This window comes from Pongo pygmaeus, chromosome 12, assembly GCF_028885625.2.
Source record: "Pongo pygmaeus isolate AG05252 chromosome 12, NHGRI_mPonPyg2-v2.0_pri, whole genome shotgun sequence".
Lineage (NCBI taxonomy): Eukaryota > Metazoa > Chordata > Mammalia > Primates > Hominidae > Pongo > Pongo pygmaeus.
In genome coordinates, this window is record NC_072385.2 from 102596299 (window position 1) to 102613509 (window position 17211).

A 17211-nucleotide genomic window follows, 5' to 3' on the forward strand; every position below is an offset into this window, starting at 1 on the left:
ACATTTCAGAAAGAAAGAATGGAAAAAACAGAGAGGAGGAAGCTATCAATAATTCAAAAAATTTTCCAAAACTGATGGGCATACACTTTGGGATTAAAACAGCCCATACGATAACCAGCACGATGAAAGAAAATAGACCTATGTCAAGTTATAACATTATGAAATTTAGAAACCTGAGGACAAAGAGAAGATTTCACAATTTTCAGGAAGAAAAAACAGAACTCTCCAAGAATTAGAAAGGCATTGATTGGACTTCTCAATAGCAGGAAGCTAGAATGTACTAGTAAAATGCCTTCACATTGCTGAGAAAAACTGGAAAGGCTACTTCCAAATTAGGATTCTATATACAGCTGAATCATTAATTAAAGGTGAAAGTAGAATAAAGACATTTCAGACATGCAAGGTGTCAAAGATGTTCCTCTTTGTGTACCCTTTCTTATGAAGATATTAAAGGATGTACTCCAACAAAATGAGGGAGTAAAATTTACAAAGGGAAAGGCAAGGAATCTAGGAACAGGAGGTTCAATATGGAGAGAGGTGAAGGGAATCCCTGGGATTAATCCCTTTACCCCTTTGGATCCCACTGGGGGATTTAAGATTTAAATCCTTAGGTAACAGCTGAATAGCAGATCTAGTGGGCAGCCAATTTAACTTGGAGTAGGCCAGATGGCTGTAGGATAGAAAATCTGATGTGCTTGAACATGTTGGAAGCAGGGCTCAGGAGGGAAAACAGAAAATATATTAGCAGCAGATTTTTAGAATTGGGGAAAACTTTAAGTTGGCTTAGTAATAAGTACATACAAAATGAAGCAGATGAAAAAATAAAGACAATTATTAACTCCAGGGTGAAAAAAATATTATCAAGAGAGAAGAAATTGTAATGTAACTACATGGTTCAGCTGTAAGTAATGTTTACAGAGTTATAATATTAAATTGACTATTGATCTGATCAAAATACAACTATACTGGGAAATAGGAAGCTGGTAGGGGTGAGGGCTGGAGGGAGGGGGCTAAGCCAAAACTAAATTCTCCTTTTCCATAAAAGAAAGACAACCTAAAATCTAAAACTGAAAAAGTCAAGACATAGCAATGTAGCCACATTATCTAGAGATGTATAAGTTTATCTAAATAGCTGATAAATGATAAGCTATGAGAATTGTAAGTAGTTGCTTCTGGAGACTAGAAGGAAGGAAAGTGTAAGAGGCTACTGTTTTTCATACCATGACTTACAGAAGTATGGGACACTTCAAACTATTTGCAGTACAACTTTCATGGTTGTTTCATAGTTTTCATTAACTAATTTACAATGAATTTTTAAAAGTTAACTGTTTTCAAAAAGAGGCAAGTGATTAGTTCCAACTAGAAACTCTGGAAAGGGCTTCTCCACAGAGGAGCTGAATGAGGGGACTAGTAGGTGGATAAGGTGCGGTAAAGATGCTGCTGCGGGCTGGGCTCATGCCTGTAATCCCAGCACTTTGGGAGGCCAAGGTGGGCGGATCACAAGGTCAGGAGATCGAGACCTTCCAGGCCAACATGGTGAAACCCCATCTCTACTAAAAATACAAAAATTAGCTAGGCGTGTGGTGCGTGCCTGTAATCCCAGCTACTCAGGAGGCTGAGGCAGGAGAATTGCTTGAACCAGGGAGTAGGAATTTGCAGTGAGCCAAGATCGCTCCACTGCACTCCAGCCTGGTGACAGAGCGAGACTCCGTCTCAAAAAAAAAAAAAAAAAAAAAAAAAAAGATGCTGCTGCAATATCCTGGGGGAGAAATAACTTGGGTGCAGAGGGGAAAGGCAGGCAAAGGATACGGCCCTCAAAGTTCCTACTTTAAGGAACCAATGAAATCAGTACACTGTTCTCTCCCATTTTTGTTTCCTCTGCTTCAGATTATGGAACGAGCTCTATTCCACATGGACAACTGCTATAAAATCCCCAATATCCGGGGCACTGGGCGGCTGTGCAAAACCAATCTTCCTTCCAACACGGCCTTCCGGGGCTTTGGGGGGCCCCAAGGGATGCTGATTGCGGAGTGCTGGATGAGTGAAGTTGCAGTGACCTGTGGGATGCCTGCAGAGGAGGTAAGCTGAGAATTTGGTAGCACAAGTCAGAGTGGTTTAGAGTACTTCGGGGAACAGCGGCTTTGTATCTTGGGCATCTCCCATGGGGGGCAGATGATAGGCAGGGGCTGCTGAGGGGGTTGGAAGCATAACTTTAGGTTGTGCCCTGCCCCCACAGTCACTTGCCACCAACAAGGCCTCTGTGTCTCTCTCCTTGGGAAGGTGCGGAGGAAAAACCTGTACAAAGAAGGGGACCTGACACACTTCAACCAGAAGCTTGAGGGTTTCACCTTGCCCAGATGCTGGGAAGAATGCCTAGCAAGCTCTCAGTATCATACTCGGAAGAGTGAGGTTGACAAGTTCAACAAGTAAGCACTAGGAGTAGAGGTCCGGTTGCTCTTCTGGGTTTCATATCCTACAGCCTTTCTGCTGACCCCGAAATAGGAAGCTAATAATTCAATGGATAACTTATGAAACTGCTGAGTTTGCCAACTCATTCACAGCCATCTCTTTAAGATCTTATAATGATCTTCAGCCCAGGGCAGGTGGGCTCATAGCCTGCAATCGGTGTCATAGCCTGTCAGTTTTGGGTCATCTTTAGGTGTTTGTAAACCTTTTGGGCACACCATATTATAAAGAACACTGGCCCAGGACTAACACATCACAGTTATGCACCTACCTCTGACACTGATCTATAAATATGAATTTGGGAGTCCCTGGGCCTCAGTTTCATCATCTGAAAAGTGGGCATAATTGGGCTGGCTCTGTCTTTCTCACAGAGTTACTCAGATAATTAAATATAAAGCACAGAGAAGGCTTTATTATTGTCAGTGAGGCACAGTGCCTCCTGGAGATGATGACAGCCCAAGACTACCAGGGCACTCTGACCCAGTACGAGTTGCACTCAGGGAAGAAGAGTGTTGACAAGACCCCCTGGTGTGGGCTGTGCACCAGCTGACTGTTCTCATCTTTGTCTACATTATTGGGGCATAGTTTTCCATTATTGCAAGACTATATGGGCAACCCCAAGGATGTCCTGTTTTGATTTGAACATCCAAAGATGTTCATGTCCTCAATATGGTAGAGAAGGTTCTATAAGAATGTTCCTTTTTCTCTAGGGAGAATTGTTGGAAAAAGAGAGGATTGTGCATAATTCCCACCAAGTTTGGAATAAGCTTCACACTTCCTTTTCTGAATCAGGTAATTGCTTTATAGAATTGTGTCCATCTCCGCTGGACTGGGACCCCATTTCCCCCTTGTTTACAGTATTGCAAGGGAAATTTCGTTGTCACTGGTAACAGGGCTTACTGGAGGAACTCTTTGCTGTTTAAATGAAAGTTGAACTTGCACAGTCCTATTTGTCCAGTAGGTCATGGGCAGTGAGACTCAGAGATCTGGGATCAATCTCTACTTCTTACCTTTCCTTACTATCGGACTGGAGAGAGCTACTCTATGTTTCTTGTTCTGTTTCTTCACTTACAGAGTGAGGACAGGTATTTGACCTATTTCCCTTTGAGAACAAGAGAAACAGAAACATATGAAAACCTTCTGCAAACTACTGAAGTGCTATATAATTAAATCATGAGATTCATACTGCCATAATTTTTGTCTGAGATTTACATCCAAAATGCTGCTGGTTCTCTTGTTCCTGGGCTCCATACCTTTGGTCCCAAACCTTACTGAGTTGGGATTTACTGAATTTTGTGTCTGGCATCCTTCTCTTTCCCTAGGCAGGAGCACTGCTTCATGTGTACACAGATGGCTCTGTGCTGCTGACCCACGGGGGGACTGAGATGGGCCAAGGCCTTCACACCAAAATGGTCCAGGTGAGCAGCCCTCTCTGGCAGCGTGGTCTCTGTTGTTAGGGGAAATGGCATAAGAAATTGAGCAGTGGGACCTACCAGAGCAAAAGCAGGCCGGGGGTCTGGCCCTGGCCCTGTCGCTTATGTACGTGTAGCCTCGGGCACGTCTTTTCCCCCACTTGAACTCAGTTTCTTCATCTATGCAAAGGAGTTGGCCAGGTGACCTCTGAGGACATTGCTATTACCAACATTCTCAGTGTGTGAGGTGGGCATGCTCTGTGTGTAAAGGTCGTGAGTTTCCCACGTTCCAAGACTCCTCAGAGTGGAGTGAGGACAATGAGCTGGATTAGAGTCAGCACGTCTGCTTGGCGCATGGAGACTGGCCAGATTGGATCTTGTGAAAAGTAAAAGGCACTGTTTGTCAGTTTATGAATTTTTTATCCAACCGAACTCCATCAAGTGCTCCTTCAAATTCAGCCAGATGTAAGGACATCCCAGACAATGAGATTAGAGCTTACAAAATTGTTTTCTTGCCTGTAACAGTGAATGTGAATCCTGTCTTGGGGAGAAGGCAGCCAAGCCCCATGATAACCCCTTCCCTAGAGGGCAATGTCTTCTCTTTTCGCAGGTGGCCAGCAGAGCTCTGAAAATCCCCACCTCTAAGATTTATATCAGCGAGACAAGCACTAACACTGTGCCCAACACCTCTCCCACGGCTGCCTCTGTCAGCGCTGACCTCAATGGACAGGCCGTCTACGTAAGGAGCCCATGGGAGCCTGCAGAGCAGAGGGCCAGCCCAGAGCTGTGGGCCTGGAGAGTCTCCCTGGGTGGGAGCTAGAAGGGTTCCTTGCAGGCTCTTTGGCTCTGGCCAGGCCTCTGGCTCCCTTATCCAGGAGGATGCTGTTTCTCCAAACCTCAAGCTAAAAGAGAGGCCCAAGAATCATAATCACTGCCCTCAAAGCTGGGAAGGATGAGTGCAGGATGGGGAGGTGAGGATACCGAGGGAAAGCAGAGGATTCTGGAAATACTCCCTGGTGCTGGAGCTAGCAATAGGACAATGGGCTGAAGCTGAAATTTGATTATAGGGTCAGGTTGGCCACACTTGCTCCTCTGCCATATGGGGGATATAATCAAACAAGGAGTTTGAGGGAAGAAGACACCTCTCTGGGGATCCCTCAAACATTTCACCCTCTGTCAGCCTAAGAATTGAGTCAGGAAGCACTCTCCAAGCATGGACTAGTGGTGGCCCTATTGGCCAGGTCCTGTGGATTCTACCCTGGGCCTCGATCATTCTGGAGTGGGTGGCAAGGCTGTTTGAGTGGCATCCTGGGCACAGCATTGCTTGGAGGTAGCCTTGCTGGGGCCCTCGGGTTTTGCCTGGGTACAGAATGCAGAGGACTGATGTGTCTCGGGTGTGGGGGGTGTCTACTTTAGGCGGCTTGTCAGACCATCTTGAAAAGGCTGGAACCCTACAAGAAGAAGAATCCCAGTGGCTCCTGGGAAGACTGGGTAAGTCTGAGCTGATCCAAGTCACTTTTGCAAAGGAGAGGGAAATTGACAGCAGGGCCTCCGTTCCGAACCCTAACAAGTAATAGGAGACAATATTCTAGTCAGAACAGCAGAGAGAAGTTGAGGTGGTTTGTGTGATTTTACAGGATGAATAAATGCTCATCCTGGCTGGGTCCCTTTCTCTATAGCTTTCATCGTTGAGGGAGGTCATTTGAGGGAAGTTTTTGATCCAGGATCTTGACAGCCTTGTGGGAATCAGGGTTTTCTTTGCCTGAGCCTGAGAGGATGGGTGCCTGCTGAACATGCCTCATCGGATTGTCTTGACTCAGTGGGTCTGCCCCACACCCCGCTTGTCCCAAATGAGCCTGGTTTTCCTCAAATCTCCATCTCTTGAGTCTGCGTCTACTGAGATTCCCTCTGTGACAGCGTGGGGAGAAAACATCACCCAAGGACTTCTATCACTCCTGTGATTTGGGGAATGACAGAACAAGCACTTATAATAAGAATGAGCCCAATTCTCTGACATCTAGAGCAGTGGCCTGAATGTCAGAAATCTCAGAGGGAAGCTGCAAGGGAGTCTCTCGCAGGCGGGAGGCTGTGGCTCCTCCAGTAGGCGGAAATATCAATGGCAGCTCTGCATCCTTTCCCAATATTGGAGTGGTAGAACTGGGCAGAAGAGTAACACGTCAAATGTGACTGCACATAAACCAGCTCACTGCAAATCTTCCTCAATAGATTTAAAGAAAACATGCCATTTTTCTCAGACCCACTCATCTTACTATGCCTTTTATGACCTCTCCATACCACGTGTACCAATAGCACATGAAAGTAGCTTGATTTTGGTAGTTGGGTTTTAGCATGGATTTATCAGGCAGTTTAAAGGTTTTTAACAGCAGTCCTGACAACAATGGTCTATCATCTGACCTGTGGATCTGAGCTTTGTCTTCAACCACCAGCCAAGTAGACCAGTGTGCCTTGTAAACAGATAACCCCAATAAATGAACCACAGTCACCAACACATACATACACCTGTGCACGCGCATGCACACACAAACACACACAAGCATGCGTGCACACACACACATGCACACACACATTATGTTAAATGACTAGTGCAGGTTTTAGGCCCAAGTCTCTCTCTAAGTCTTAGTTTTCTCATCTGTAAAATGAGGCTAATAATAGTATAGGTTTTCTAGGGTTGTGAATATAAGTAAGATAATGTATGCAAAGTGCTAAATAGTGTGTGTGACACAGTAAATCGTTTGGTGGCTGCTAATGATGAGGACACAAATTATATCAAGTACAACTTAAATCTGAGTCTGTGCTAGTGTTTGGGGATACCAAAAAAGCACATTATATAGTCCAAGGGGTAGGATGGAGGGGTAGTTTGATCAACAGGAAAGCATATGTAAAAGCACAAGGTGAACATGTGAAGTACCACATGAGCACTATAGCGTGTTGCCTTTATAATGGCCAGTTAGGGAGAGTTCACCAAGGAGGGGAGAATGGAGGGCAAGTTTGAGTAGTTGTTGAGGGAAGAAAAGGATTTGCACATATATAGAAGAGGAACCACATAAATAAAGGTGCAGAGGTGTGGGCGATGGAAGAATTGAGAGAGATTTAGCTCTTGAGTGTGGCTGGGGTGGCCATGGTGTGCTGCAAAATGCCAGAGAGACTGTGGTCCTTAACATCAGGCATTTGCTTTATAGGCAATAGGGCACCATGGAAAGCTCTGGAGTAGGGTAGTGACATGCACAGTGTGGTATGTTAAGATGGCCACTCTGGCTGCGCTGGGGAGACAACTCAAGTGAGGAAGACCAATTAAGAGGTGACTACAGTGTTCCAGGCTTCAGATAATGAGGACCTGGTGCAGGTGGTGCCAGTGAGAATGTGAGGTAAGGTATGGAAATGGGAGTCACTAGTAAAATGAGTTGATTGGCTTCCAGAGGAGGTGAGCTCCTGAAAGCTTAGTGGCAGGTCAGGGTTCCTGAAAACCTCACTTCCCCTGCCTGATGGCCATCTCCTCTCCTCAGGTCACAGCTGCCTACATGGACACAGTAAGCTTGTCCGCCACTGGGTTTTATAGGTAAGTATGGTGCTGTCCTTGCCCAGCTCATAGTGTGATGTCATCCTAACCTCACTGGTCTGCTCCAGCACTGAATCCTGCCAGGCTGTGGTCAGGAGAGAGCAGCTCCACTTATCTCTTCAACAGACTTCCACTAATTTCAGTCTAAAGATGCTCTAAAATATGTGGAATGGCCACACTGTGTGTCAGAAGACCCGACTTCTAGTTCTGGTCTCAGGGTGCACCATTTCGCCTGAGGAAGTCAGTGGTCCTGCTGAACCTGTTCCCCTGTTTCCTCATTGATGACATATTGGGGCCAGTCACCTAACCATTCCTCCCTCAGTGTTCTCCTGCACAGACCAGGTGTGTAGTGTTATGAGTTAGGCATTGCTGTTAGCTATGCATGCTTCTTTGTACTGTGTGTGGGACTTTTTTATAGAATGAGAGGAGGATTTAGAGCACGTGGTCTTGTTACAAAATGCAGAATACAGTGGAACCTTATTAATACAGGGAGATTTTCAAAAGACTGTATGTCTTCTGCAACTTTAAATTTAGTAGCAGCATGAATAGCTAGAGACCCTGCCCATCTGACTTAGCAGCTGTAAAAAGATACGATCATATTTACTGTCAGTCATCATGTTTTAGCCGTCTCTGGGAAGTTTAACTAAGACCTTTTCTTTCACAGATATTTGGAATATTTTCTTTCAATATATTTGGAAAATAATTCAATGTTTCTTTAAAATATCATGTCTGAATGTATGAATATATAGATGCATAAATATATATATAAACATTTCTTTGTATGAAACATTTATTTTCCATATGTATATGAATATATATACGAACATATATATGTTAGGCATATATATGTTTATACATATAAGGCATAAACATATATACACACAAAAAACATTTGTATGCCCTATATATGAACATATATATGGCTAATATATGTGTATAGGTATTACACTGAATATATATGCCTTATACATATATGTATAAGGCATATATATGCATATGTATTATACATATATTTATACGGCATATATGTGTATACACATATATACACACAAAAACATTTCTATGCCATATATATGAACATATATGTGGCTCATATATATGTGTACAGATATTACATTGAATATGTATAAGGCATATATATGTATAAATGTGCATATATATATATATATATATATAGTGAAGAAATGTTTTGCCAATGCTTTCCAGGTTATTCATATCTGACCTACACATACATAAACACATTTTCTCATAAATTCCTATTATATTTCTGGAGTTCATGAAACTAAGATTTTATAAAGGTGAAACCAGATGAACATGGTGAAAGCAGAGGTCAAAGGAATTGGTGGTGGTTTTTCCTGGGAGAAGGCTTTTCCCTCAGCCCCATGTTGGTTTTGTTTTTGTGCAAATCTGGTCATATCAGCTCATGTTATTCCTGTGTAGTGTATAGAATAACATAGAGTCAGTGTACTGTAAACTCTAGGTGTGTGAATACACATGCACAAATGCATAGATATACACATATATTTATATGACTTAGGCAAAAGTGGAATTGTATAAGGTACTCCAGATTGAAAGTTTTAAAAATGTATAAGGGAGCATTTGTTTCTATTAGTATCATTTCCCTTAAATCATTTGTTGAACTTTCAAAGGGACCAGCAGGTGGGGAGTGGCTGCTTGAAGATGCACCCAGGTTAGCATGAGATACTGATCTTATTAACTTTCACCTTGAGAAGGTAAGCAGGTGAACTTGTGTGAACAGTATAAGAGCCACCATAGGCAGAACCTTCTGTCCTGAAGACCTTGGATTCTAATTCAGTACATCCTTTGGAGTGCGACTTTCATGTCCTTCGTGAGCCCAGACAGATCTGTTACCTCTGTTTCTACTGTGTAGAAGCCAGCATGGTACTAAACACTGCTAGGCTGTACAGAATGAGTACAGAAGGGCTACTGGCAAAATAGAGGAGAGCCCAGAGACAAAATGTTCTGGAATACCTGGGTTTCATTAGCAGGTTCAAATTGTTCAAAACACATGGACTTTTTTGGAGAACAGCTGAATGCAAAAACCTGTGGGGTTTAAAGATGTTGTGGGTCAAGCCGTGCGTGCATAGGGAAGGAGGTGTGTTCATGTTAATACATGTGCGGTATCTTCTCTTTCCTTTCCCAGAACACCCAATCTGGGCTACAGCTTTGAGACTAACTCAGGGAACCCCTTCCACTACTTCACCTATGGGGTGGCTTGCTCTGAAGTAGAAATTGACTGCTTGACAGGAGATCATAAGGTAAGAAGTTTGCAAAACTTTAGTACTTAGTGGGAAAGAGAGAGAAACAACTGAGTTGTAATACCAAGAGCTGATAGAGACAAACTTTCTGGTTGGAAAAATAATGCCTCCCATTAAGGATAGGCAAACATCCTACAAAGGGCCACAGAGTAAGTGTTTTAGGCTTTCTGGGCCATACAGTCTCTGCCTCAGCTACTGAACTCTACCATTGAAGTGTGACAGCAGTCATAGACAGTTTGTAAACAGATAAGTGTGACTCTGTTCCAATAAAATATGATTTATAGACACTGAAATTTGAATTTGAGTTGAATATCATACAATTTTTAATTGTCACAAAATATTCTTCTTTTTATTTTTCCAGTTATTTAATAATGTAATTATTAGCCTACAGGCCCCACAAAAACAGGGGTGAGTTGGATTCAGCCCATGGAATGTAGTATATTGACTCTTTTGTACATGATCTACCCAGACTCAGATTCAAAGCCCCAGGTTTCCAGGACCCTAACTGACTACTCATGTATGAATGTGTGTTATTCCCAGTTACTGAGAGATCATTGCTGCTCCCCATCCCCTACCCAGCTGCTACAAACTCAGACTCCAGCAAGGATGGTGGCAGCAGAGATTTGGTGGGAACATCAACACTTCTGCCTAAGCTCACCCAGGGCTTTCTGCTTCGGAATGTACTCTTTGGTTGGCACTTGTAGTCTGAGGGTCACCATGAGTCATCTGTCATATTCCAAACATCCTTTTATCCTCTAACTTCTTGTAATTTTGCTGTCTACTCTAGAACCTCCGCACAGATATTGTCATGGATGTTGGCTCCAGTCTAAACCCTGCCATTGATATTGGACAGGTGAGGCTCAGTGGGACCAGGGTGGTGACAGACTTGGCCACCGATGCACCCCATTCCCCTCCTGGGGCCACCAGCCACAGCATGTTGTTCAAGGTTGTCTTCAAACAGGCTGAAACATGGAACCTAGGGAGTTTCCCCCCAAAGTAGAATTTAGATTGGTGATAGTCCAACCAACTCTCAAGGCAGAAAGCAAATTAATATGGGTCAACTTGGGAAGGGCACTCACAACTCAAAGAACAAGATGAGAAATGGGGAAACATGGCGTGCATATGTGAACGTGCGCACACACCCAATTTGAGTGTGAGCACAATGTAGAATGGAGATTGAGTTTTGGATCAATGCCCAGACAGTGGGGTCTGAGGTCAGAAGAGTGTTCTGTCTTCTCATTCCTCCTCCACCCAGGAAAGCTTTTGTATCCCAGGAAGTAGATGCTGCCAAACATGGGGTGGCGGACGGCCCTGGGAGCAAAACGCAAAGGCTTAAGCAGAAGTAGTAAAGGGAGGTCCCAGAGAAAATCGCTTTAGGAGAATATGGGATTATTGGGAAGAATAGGTGAAATAGGGCTGGGCCCTATGGCTCACACCTGTAATCCCAGCACTCTGGGAGGCTGAGGCAGGCAGATCACCTGAGGTCAGGAGTTCGAGATCAGCTTGGACAACATGGCGGAACTCTGTCTCTACTAAAAATCCAAAAATTAGCTGGGTGTGGTGGCATGCACCTGTAATCCCAGCTACTCGGGAGGCTGAGGTAGGAGAATTGCTTGAACCTGGGAGGCAGAGTGTGCAGTAAGCCAAGATCGCGCCATTGTACTCCAGCCTGGGCGATAGAGCAAGACTCAGTCTCAAAAAAATAAAATAAAATAAAGAATAGGTGAAACAGGAGAAAACAGAGGAGGAATCAAGAATTCAAGACTGAGCATCTGGTAGAGAATACAAATTGTACTTCTCAAAAATGGACAACTACTGAGTATACGAAAATCTGGCCATTAGTCAATCTGTTCATTAATTAATTGAACGACCATTTATCGTCCCCTTCTGTGGCCAGGCACCAAGCCAGGCACTGCAGACCCAAAGGTGAGTGCCAGCCGGTCTCTTTTCTGAATGCTCATTGAGGTACGGTAGTGCCCCATGTCACGCTTCTGAGCAGGGGGCTGAGAGAGCAGATGTGTGGGCCTGTCTAGCATGGCAGTTACCCTAGGAGAGACCTGTAAGCTGAACTGCAGTGGGGGCACTTTCTCCCAGAGGACAGGCAGGGGTGGGCGTTCAAAAAGGTTGGAGGTAAGTCTCAAAGAATCTACTATCGAATAAATCCTCCTGTGAGCTTGCTTCTTAGCTTTGGCTCACCATTTCCCCAGTAGCAACATAGAAGGAACATCTCCATCTGCACTGCAGCAGGTTGTAGTGGGAAACACGCCCACCAGCGTGACCTTCCTAGAATCACTGACCTTCCATGTTAATGTCTTTGCTCTGCCTGAGCCAAAGCCTGGCAGAAGTCCGGATAGGTTATCCTAGGGCTGGGGCAGGAGCCAGGTAAGCAATAGAGGGTGGTTTTAGCTACATTCCAGGCTGCGCTGCAGGTGGCGCTTTGTGTCCATTGTGGCAAGTGGTATCTGTCCTCATGGAAGAGGGAGGCAGGCTAACTGTGCTCTCCATCCATCCTGCAGGTGGAAGGGGCATTTGTCCAGGGCCTTGGCCTCTTCACCCTAGAGGAGCTACACTATTCCCCCGAGGGGAGCCTGCATACCCGTGGCCCTAGCACCTACAAGATCCCCGCATTTGGCAGCATCCCTATTGAGTTCAGGGTGTCCCTGCTCCGCGACTGCCCCAACAAGAAGGCCATCTATGCATCGAAGGTACCATTGCTCTGGCTCTGTGCTATCTCTTCTGATCTGCCCTGGGAGAGGCCCCAGCGGGTGATGAGAGGCCTCAGTGACCCACCTGGTGGGTCTTCAGAGGGCATATCTTGAGGAGGGAAGATGGTTTGACACTGACCTTGGTAGAGGCAGTGGGAAAGTTGGGCAATCCTGCTTGAGAACCAGTTGAATTGGGTTGAGGACAGCACCTTAGTATGGTCTGAAGCCCACTTCTTTGGGTGAATTTAGAGGGATTCCTTCATCAAATCTTGTCATTCAAATCCTGGCCCATACCCATATCTCAGGCATACGTCACTGGTGCTTGATCCTAAGAGATGATTTTACAGGTACAGCATTGCTATGGTCCAATGACAATCAGCACATTCACTGCCAATGGGATAGCACCTTTGTACACACCCTTTTACCTCCTTCAGTTGCCAATACTCAACCTTAAGACTTGATCAGGCTGGGTGCGGTGGCTCATGCCTCTAATCCTAACACTTTGGGAGGCCAAGGCGGGTGGATTGCCTGAGCTCAGGAGTTTGAGACCAGCCTGGGCAACATGGCAAAACCCCATCTCTACTAAAAATAAAAAAATTTAGCTGGGCATGGTGGGACACGCCTGTAATCCCAGCTACTCAGGAGGCTTAGGGACGAGAGTCTTTTGAACCTGGGAGGCAGAGGCTGCAGTGAGCTGAGATTGGACCATTGCACCCCAGCCTGGGCGACAGAGCGAGACTGTCTCAAAAAAAAAAAAAAAAAGACTTGGTCAGATGCCTGGAGGATTGTGAATAACTGTCTTCTATTTCTTCCTTATCTCCAGTAAGTATGAAAAACTGGTTGAAAATTGATTTAGCTGATGCATATAGTCCTAGTTTGAAGAAGGAGGGCAACTAATCCTCGGTAACCAAAGAAACATCCATTTGCTCATCTTGTGGTTTACTTTACTGTAGTGGGTGGGGGAAGCTGAGACATATTGTGACCCTTGCCATTGACTGTCATACTTTACCATGCTTGGGAATTACTGGGGCCCATGATAAAAATGCACCTTTCTGGGGCCCACACCTAGAAATTTTGCTCCAATTGGTGTGGCTTAGGGCCCTGGAACATGCATTTTCAGTAAGTATCTTTAGTGATTCTCATATAGGTGGTCTCTGATCTATACTTTGTGGGAGAGAAGAACCAACCTATGCTAGAAAGTATTTTAAATCTTGTTTGTTCTTATGCCCATAATTCCTGCGGATGCTGTAATATGACTATGGTGCCTGTAAATGTTGGTGTCAGAGTTGCAGGTAGACTCTTCCCCTGGGCTAGTGACTGAGGAAAAGGTTAAAACTCACGTCAGATTTTGTGGTCTGTAAAATACAATTACCGAGTATAACTTTAAATGGTACATTATATTTGCATGATGTCATCGGAGAAAATTACATAATGAGTGTTCAAAGAAATATGTCCATGAGGTCCAGTCATGTACTAGCTTGATTGTTCTTAGCCCCTGATCAATTCTGACTGTGCCTTCCTGCTGTATTTGGTGTGGCTCCCATCAGTGCTTTCCTGGCGCCACCAGCCCTCCTCGTGCAGAGTTTGCTGCCTGGCCTCCTAGGTCCACTTGATGATGTGGAGGCAGGACCACCTGCCTGAGCCCCTGCCCTGTGCCCTGTCTGTGTTCAGGCTGTTGGAGAGCCGCCCCTCTTCCTGGCTGCTTCTATCTTCTTTGCCATCAAAGATGCCATCCGTGCAGCTCGAGCTCAGCACACGGGTAATAATGTGAAGGAACTCTTCCGGCTAGACAGCCCTGCCACCCCGGAGAAGATCCGCAATGCCTGCGTGGACAAGTTCACCACTCTGGTATGATGCCCCTCAAACATTCACTCTGTCCAGAGGAGGCCAGGGATAGGCTGGCAAACTGCAGGGAAGGTTCTGCACAGAGGAGAGGTGTTGGGCTCTCTCTTAACCGGGCAGCCTTGCATCAATGGCCACCCTTCATTGTGCGTGGTGTGAAGCACACACTCGAACTTGCAAGAGAATAATGAGAAACCTCCTTAAAGCTGTAGCTTGTAGCTGGGCCTCCTTAGAGATGGAAGGAATGCGTGGTGCACAGTCATAACTCACAGATTTTATTATTTTCCATCTAGATAAGGATGATGGATGAAACTCCAGAGAGCCTAATCTTTAGTATGAGTCAGTCACTAGCATTTTTTTTTTAATTTATGTTAAGGACACTGTATGAATATTGGGGGGATGGAGGGAAAAAGAGGAAATAATTAATTAGATCAACCACATTTGTCCTGTGATTATCATGTGCCATTCTGATACTGGGGACACATAGGTGTCCTTGAGGACTTTGCAACCTTGGGAAACCAGATGATTCCATTATAGGGTGATTGATTACTGCCTTGGAGGTGTATGCGGCAGAAAGTAGTAGAAGAATTCCGTAGTCATTGGAATCACTTTAAGAAGCACCTATGTGATACTTGTAGTTGGCAATGCCTAACAAAAGAAGACTTTGCTAGGATGGTTGCTTCCACTTTGGTGATCTCAGAACCAGCCCAGCCTCTGAGTGGTGCTGAAGTGGGCTCTGTACCGTGGCTTTAATTGCCTTTGCAACTGCAACCTGTGTGGAGTTAGCAGGACTGGGTTCTTCCTGATACTCAGGTGGGGCTTCCTCTTTTTAAAATTCGATAAGCTTTTTGAATTTATAGGTAAAGTGGGTACATGTGGTCCCAAGTGGGGAGGGCACAGGAGAGCCCCAGGGGCAGACAAATCCACCATCCCCAGACCTCAACACAGCGGGTGAAGGAGGCGTGTGTGTCCCCATTCAGGTCTTCCTTGGGTCTACCAAGAGCTTTAGCTATGGAGTGAGAACTACACAGACCGTGTGGCACTCCCAGGCAGTAAAGATGCCCACATCTGTGCAGCAACCTACCCACAGCCCAGAACCTTCCCACTATGGCTCCCAATGCTGACAATCACCCAAACCCATTTCCTTGAGAGGAGTGGGCAGCATGGCTCCCAATAAGCTCCCACAGGTTGCAAGGCGAGCTCTTTGCCAACAGTCTGATGCAGAACTCAGTCATTTTCGTAAGCTCTCTGTGGCCCCAGACCTGAAACAAAGATCCGTTTCTATGTTACAACATACCAGCGATTTAAAAATTCTTGCCATGGATTTGCATGAGCAGCTGATTCTATGAACTTTTTAAGGACTGTGAGTTTCAAAAGGGATCGCATCTGTATTGTTTATCACCATATCTCCAAAACCTAATGGAACACCTGCCACATGGAAAGTGCTCAATGAAAATAAATGAATGGCTTAGGAAATTAAGGAGTCCTGCCCTGAGGCATTCTCAACAGCTGGGCCTGCAGAGTGGTGCTTGGCCTTGGAACGGTGGTTGGCAGTGGTGGGAGGTGAGGTATGCAAGAGGGCGGGAGGAGCATGATCAGCAGACCCTGGCAATGAGAACACTATCATTCCTTCCTAGTGTGTCACTGGTGTACCAGAAAACTGCAAACCCTGGTCTGTGAGGGTCTAAAGAGAGAGTCCTCAGCAGAGTCTTCTTGTGCTGCCTTTGGGCTTCCATGGAGCAGCAGGAACATACCACAGAACATGGATCTATTAAAGTCACAGAATGACAGAGCTGTGATTTGTCAAGATGGGATTTGGAAGACAAGTCAATGCAATGGAAGATTTTGATCAAAAATGTAATTTGTAAACACAATGATAAGCAAATTCAAAACTGTTAGGCCTAAATGGTGAATATGCAATTAGGATCATTTTCTGTCTGTTTTAATCATGTATTTGGAATAGGGTCGGGAAGGGTTTGTGCTATTCCCCACTTACTGGACTGCCTGTGTAACCTCAAGTTCTGATGGTGTCTGTCCTTCGAAGAGGATTCCCACAAACCTCTAGAAGCTTAAACCGAAGTTACTTTAAATCGTGTGCCTTCGTCTGAAAGCCTTGCCTTCAAACCAATGAACAGCAAAGCATAACCTTGAATCTGTACTCAAATTTTGCAATGAGGCAGTGGGGTAAGGTTAAATCCTCTAACCATCTTTGAATCATTGGAAAGAATAAAGAATGAAACAAATTCAACGTTAATTGGATCTAATTTTGTTAAGCTGCATAAAGCAAGATTACTCTGTAATACAAAAATCCAACCAACTCAATTATTGAGCACCTACAATGTTCTAGATTTCTTTCCCTTCCTCTTTGAGTATTTACAAAAAAAGATTATGTTTAATCTTTACATTTGAAGCCAAAGTAATTTCCACCTAGAAATGATGCTATCAGGCCTGGCATGGTGGCTCACCCTTGTAATCCCAGCACTTTGGGAGGCTGAGGCAGGAGAATTGCTTGAGCCCAGCAGTTTGAGACCAGCCTGGGCAACATAGAGAGCTCCTGTCTTTAAAAAAATTTTTTTAATTAGTTGGTCTTGATAGTGCATGCCTGTAGTCCCAACTACTTGAAAGGCTGAGGTGGAGAGATCATTTGACCTCAGGAGGTTGAGGCTGCAGTGAGCTATGATTGCGCCACTGCACTCCTGCCTGAGTGACTGAGCAAGATCTTGTCTCTGAAAAAAAAAAAAGAAATAAAAATGCTGCTATCAAAATCAAGCTCAACCAGAGGTAGAAGAGCCAAGAAGCCTGGGTTCTTATCCCAGCTCTGTCTCTTCTGTCTCTATCTTTGTGATCTTGAACTGTCAATTCCCCTCCTGTGATCCATTTTACTGCAAACATAAGGGTTGCAGTAAAGGGTTGTCTCACGTCTTCTGCTT

The 17211-nt window shown here is 44.8% G+C and overlaps 1 protein-coding gene across 2 annotated transcripts in view; it reads left to right on the top strand.

Annotated features, from left to right (window-relative positions):
- XDH (xanthine dehydrogenase) overlaps positions 1-16524 on the top strand; it is an 85294-nt gene extending 68770 nt beyond the window's left edge. For both annotated transcript variants that reach the window (XM_054476517.2, XM_054476519.2), the window contains exons 25-36: positions 1888-2079; positions 2281-2426; positions 3177-3258; positions 3789-3884; positions 4489-4617; positions 5295-5369; positions 7403-7455; positions 9620-9734; positions 10522-10587; positions 12251-12439; positions 14111-14287; positions 15919-16524. In XM_054476517.2, coding sequence (XP_054332492.1) covers positions 1888-2079; positions 2281-2426; positions 3177-3258; positions 3789-3884; positions 4489-4617; positions 5295-5369; positions 7403-7455; positions 9620-9734; positions 10522-10587; positions 12251-12439; positions 14111-14287; positions 15919-15969 — 1371 coding nt within the window. In that variant the 3' untranslated portion in view covers positions 15970-16524. The remainder of the gene's footprint in view (positions 1-1887; positions 2080-2280; positions 2427-3176; positions 3259-3788; positions 3885-4488; positions 4618-5294; positions 5370-7402; positions 7456-9619; positions 9735-10521; positions 10588-12250; positions 12440-14110; positions 14288-15918) is intronic.
- The last annotated feature ends 687 nt before the right edge of the window (positions 16525-17211 follow it).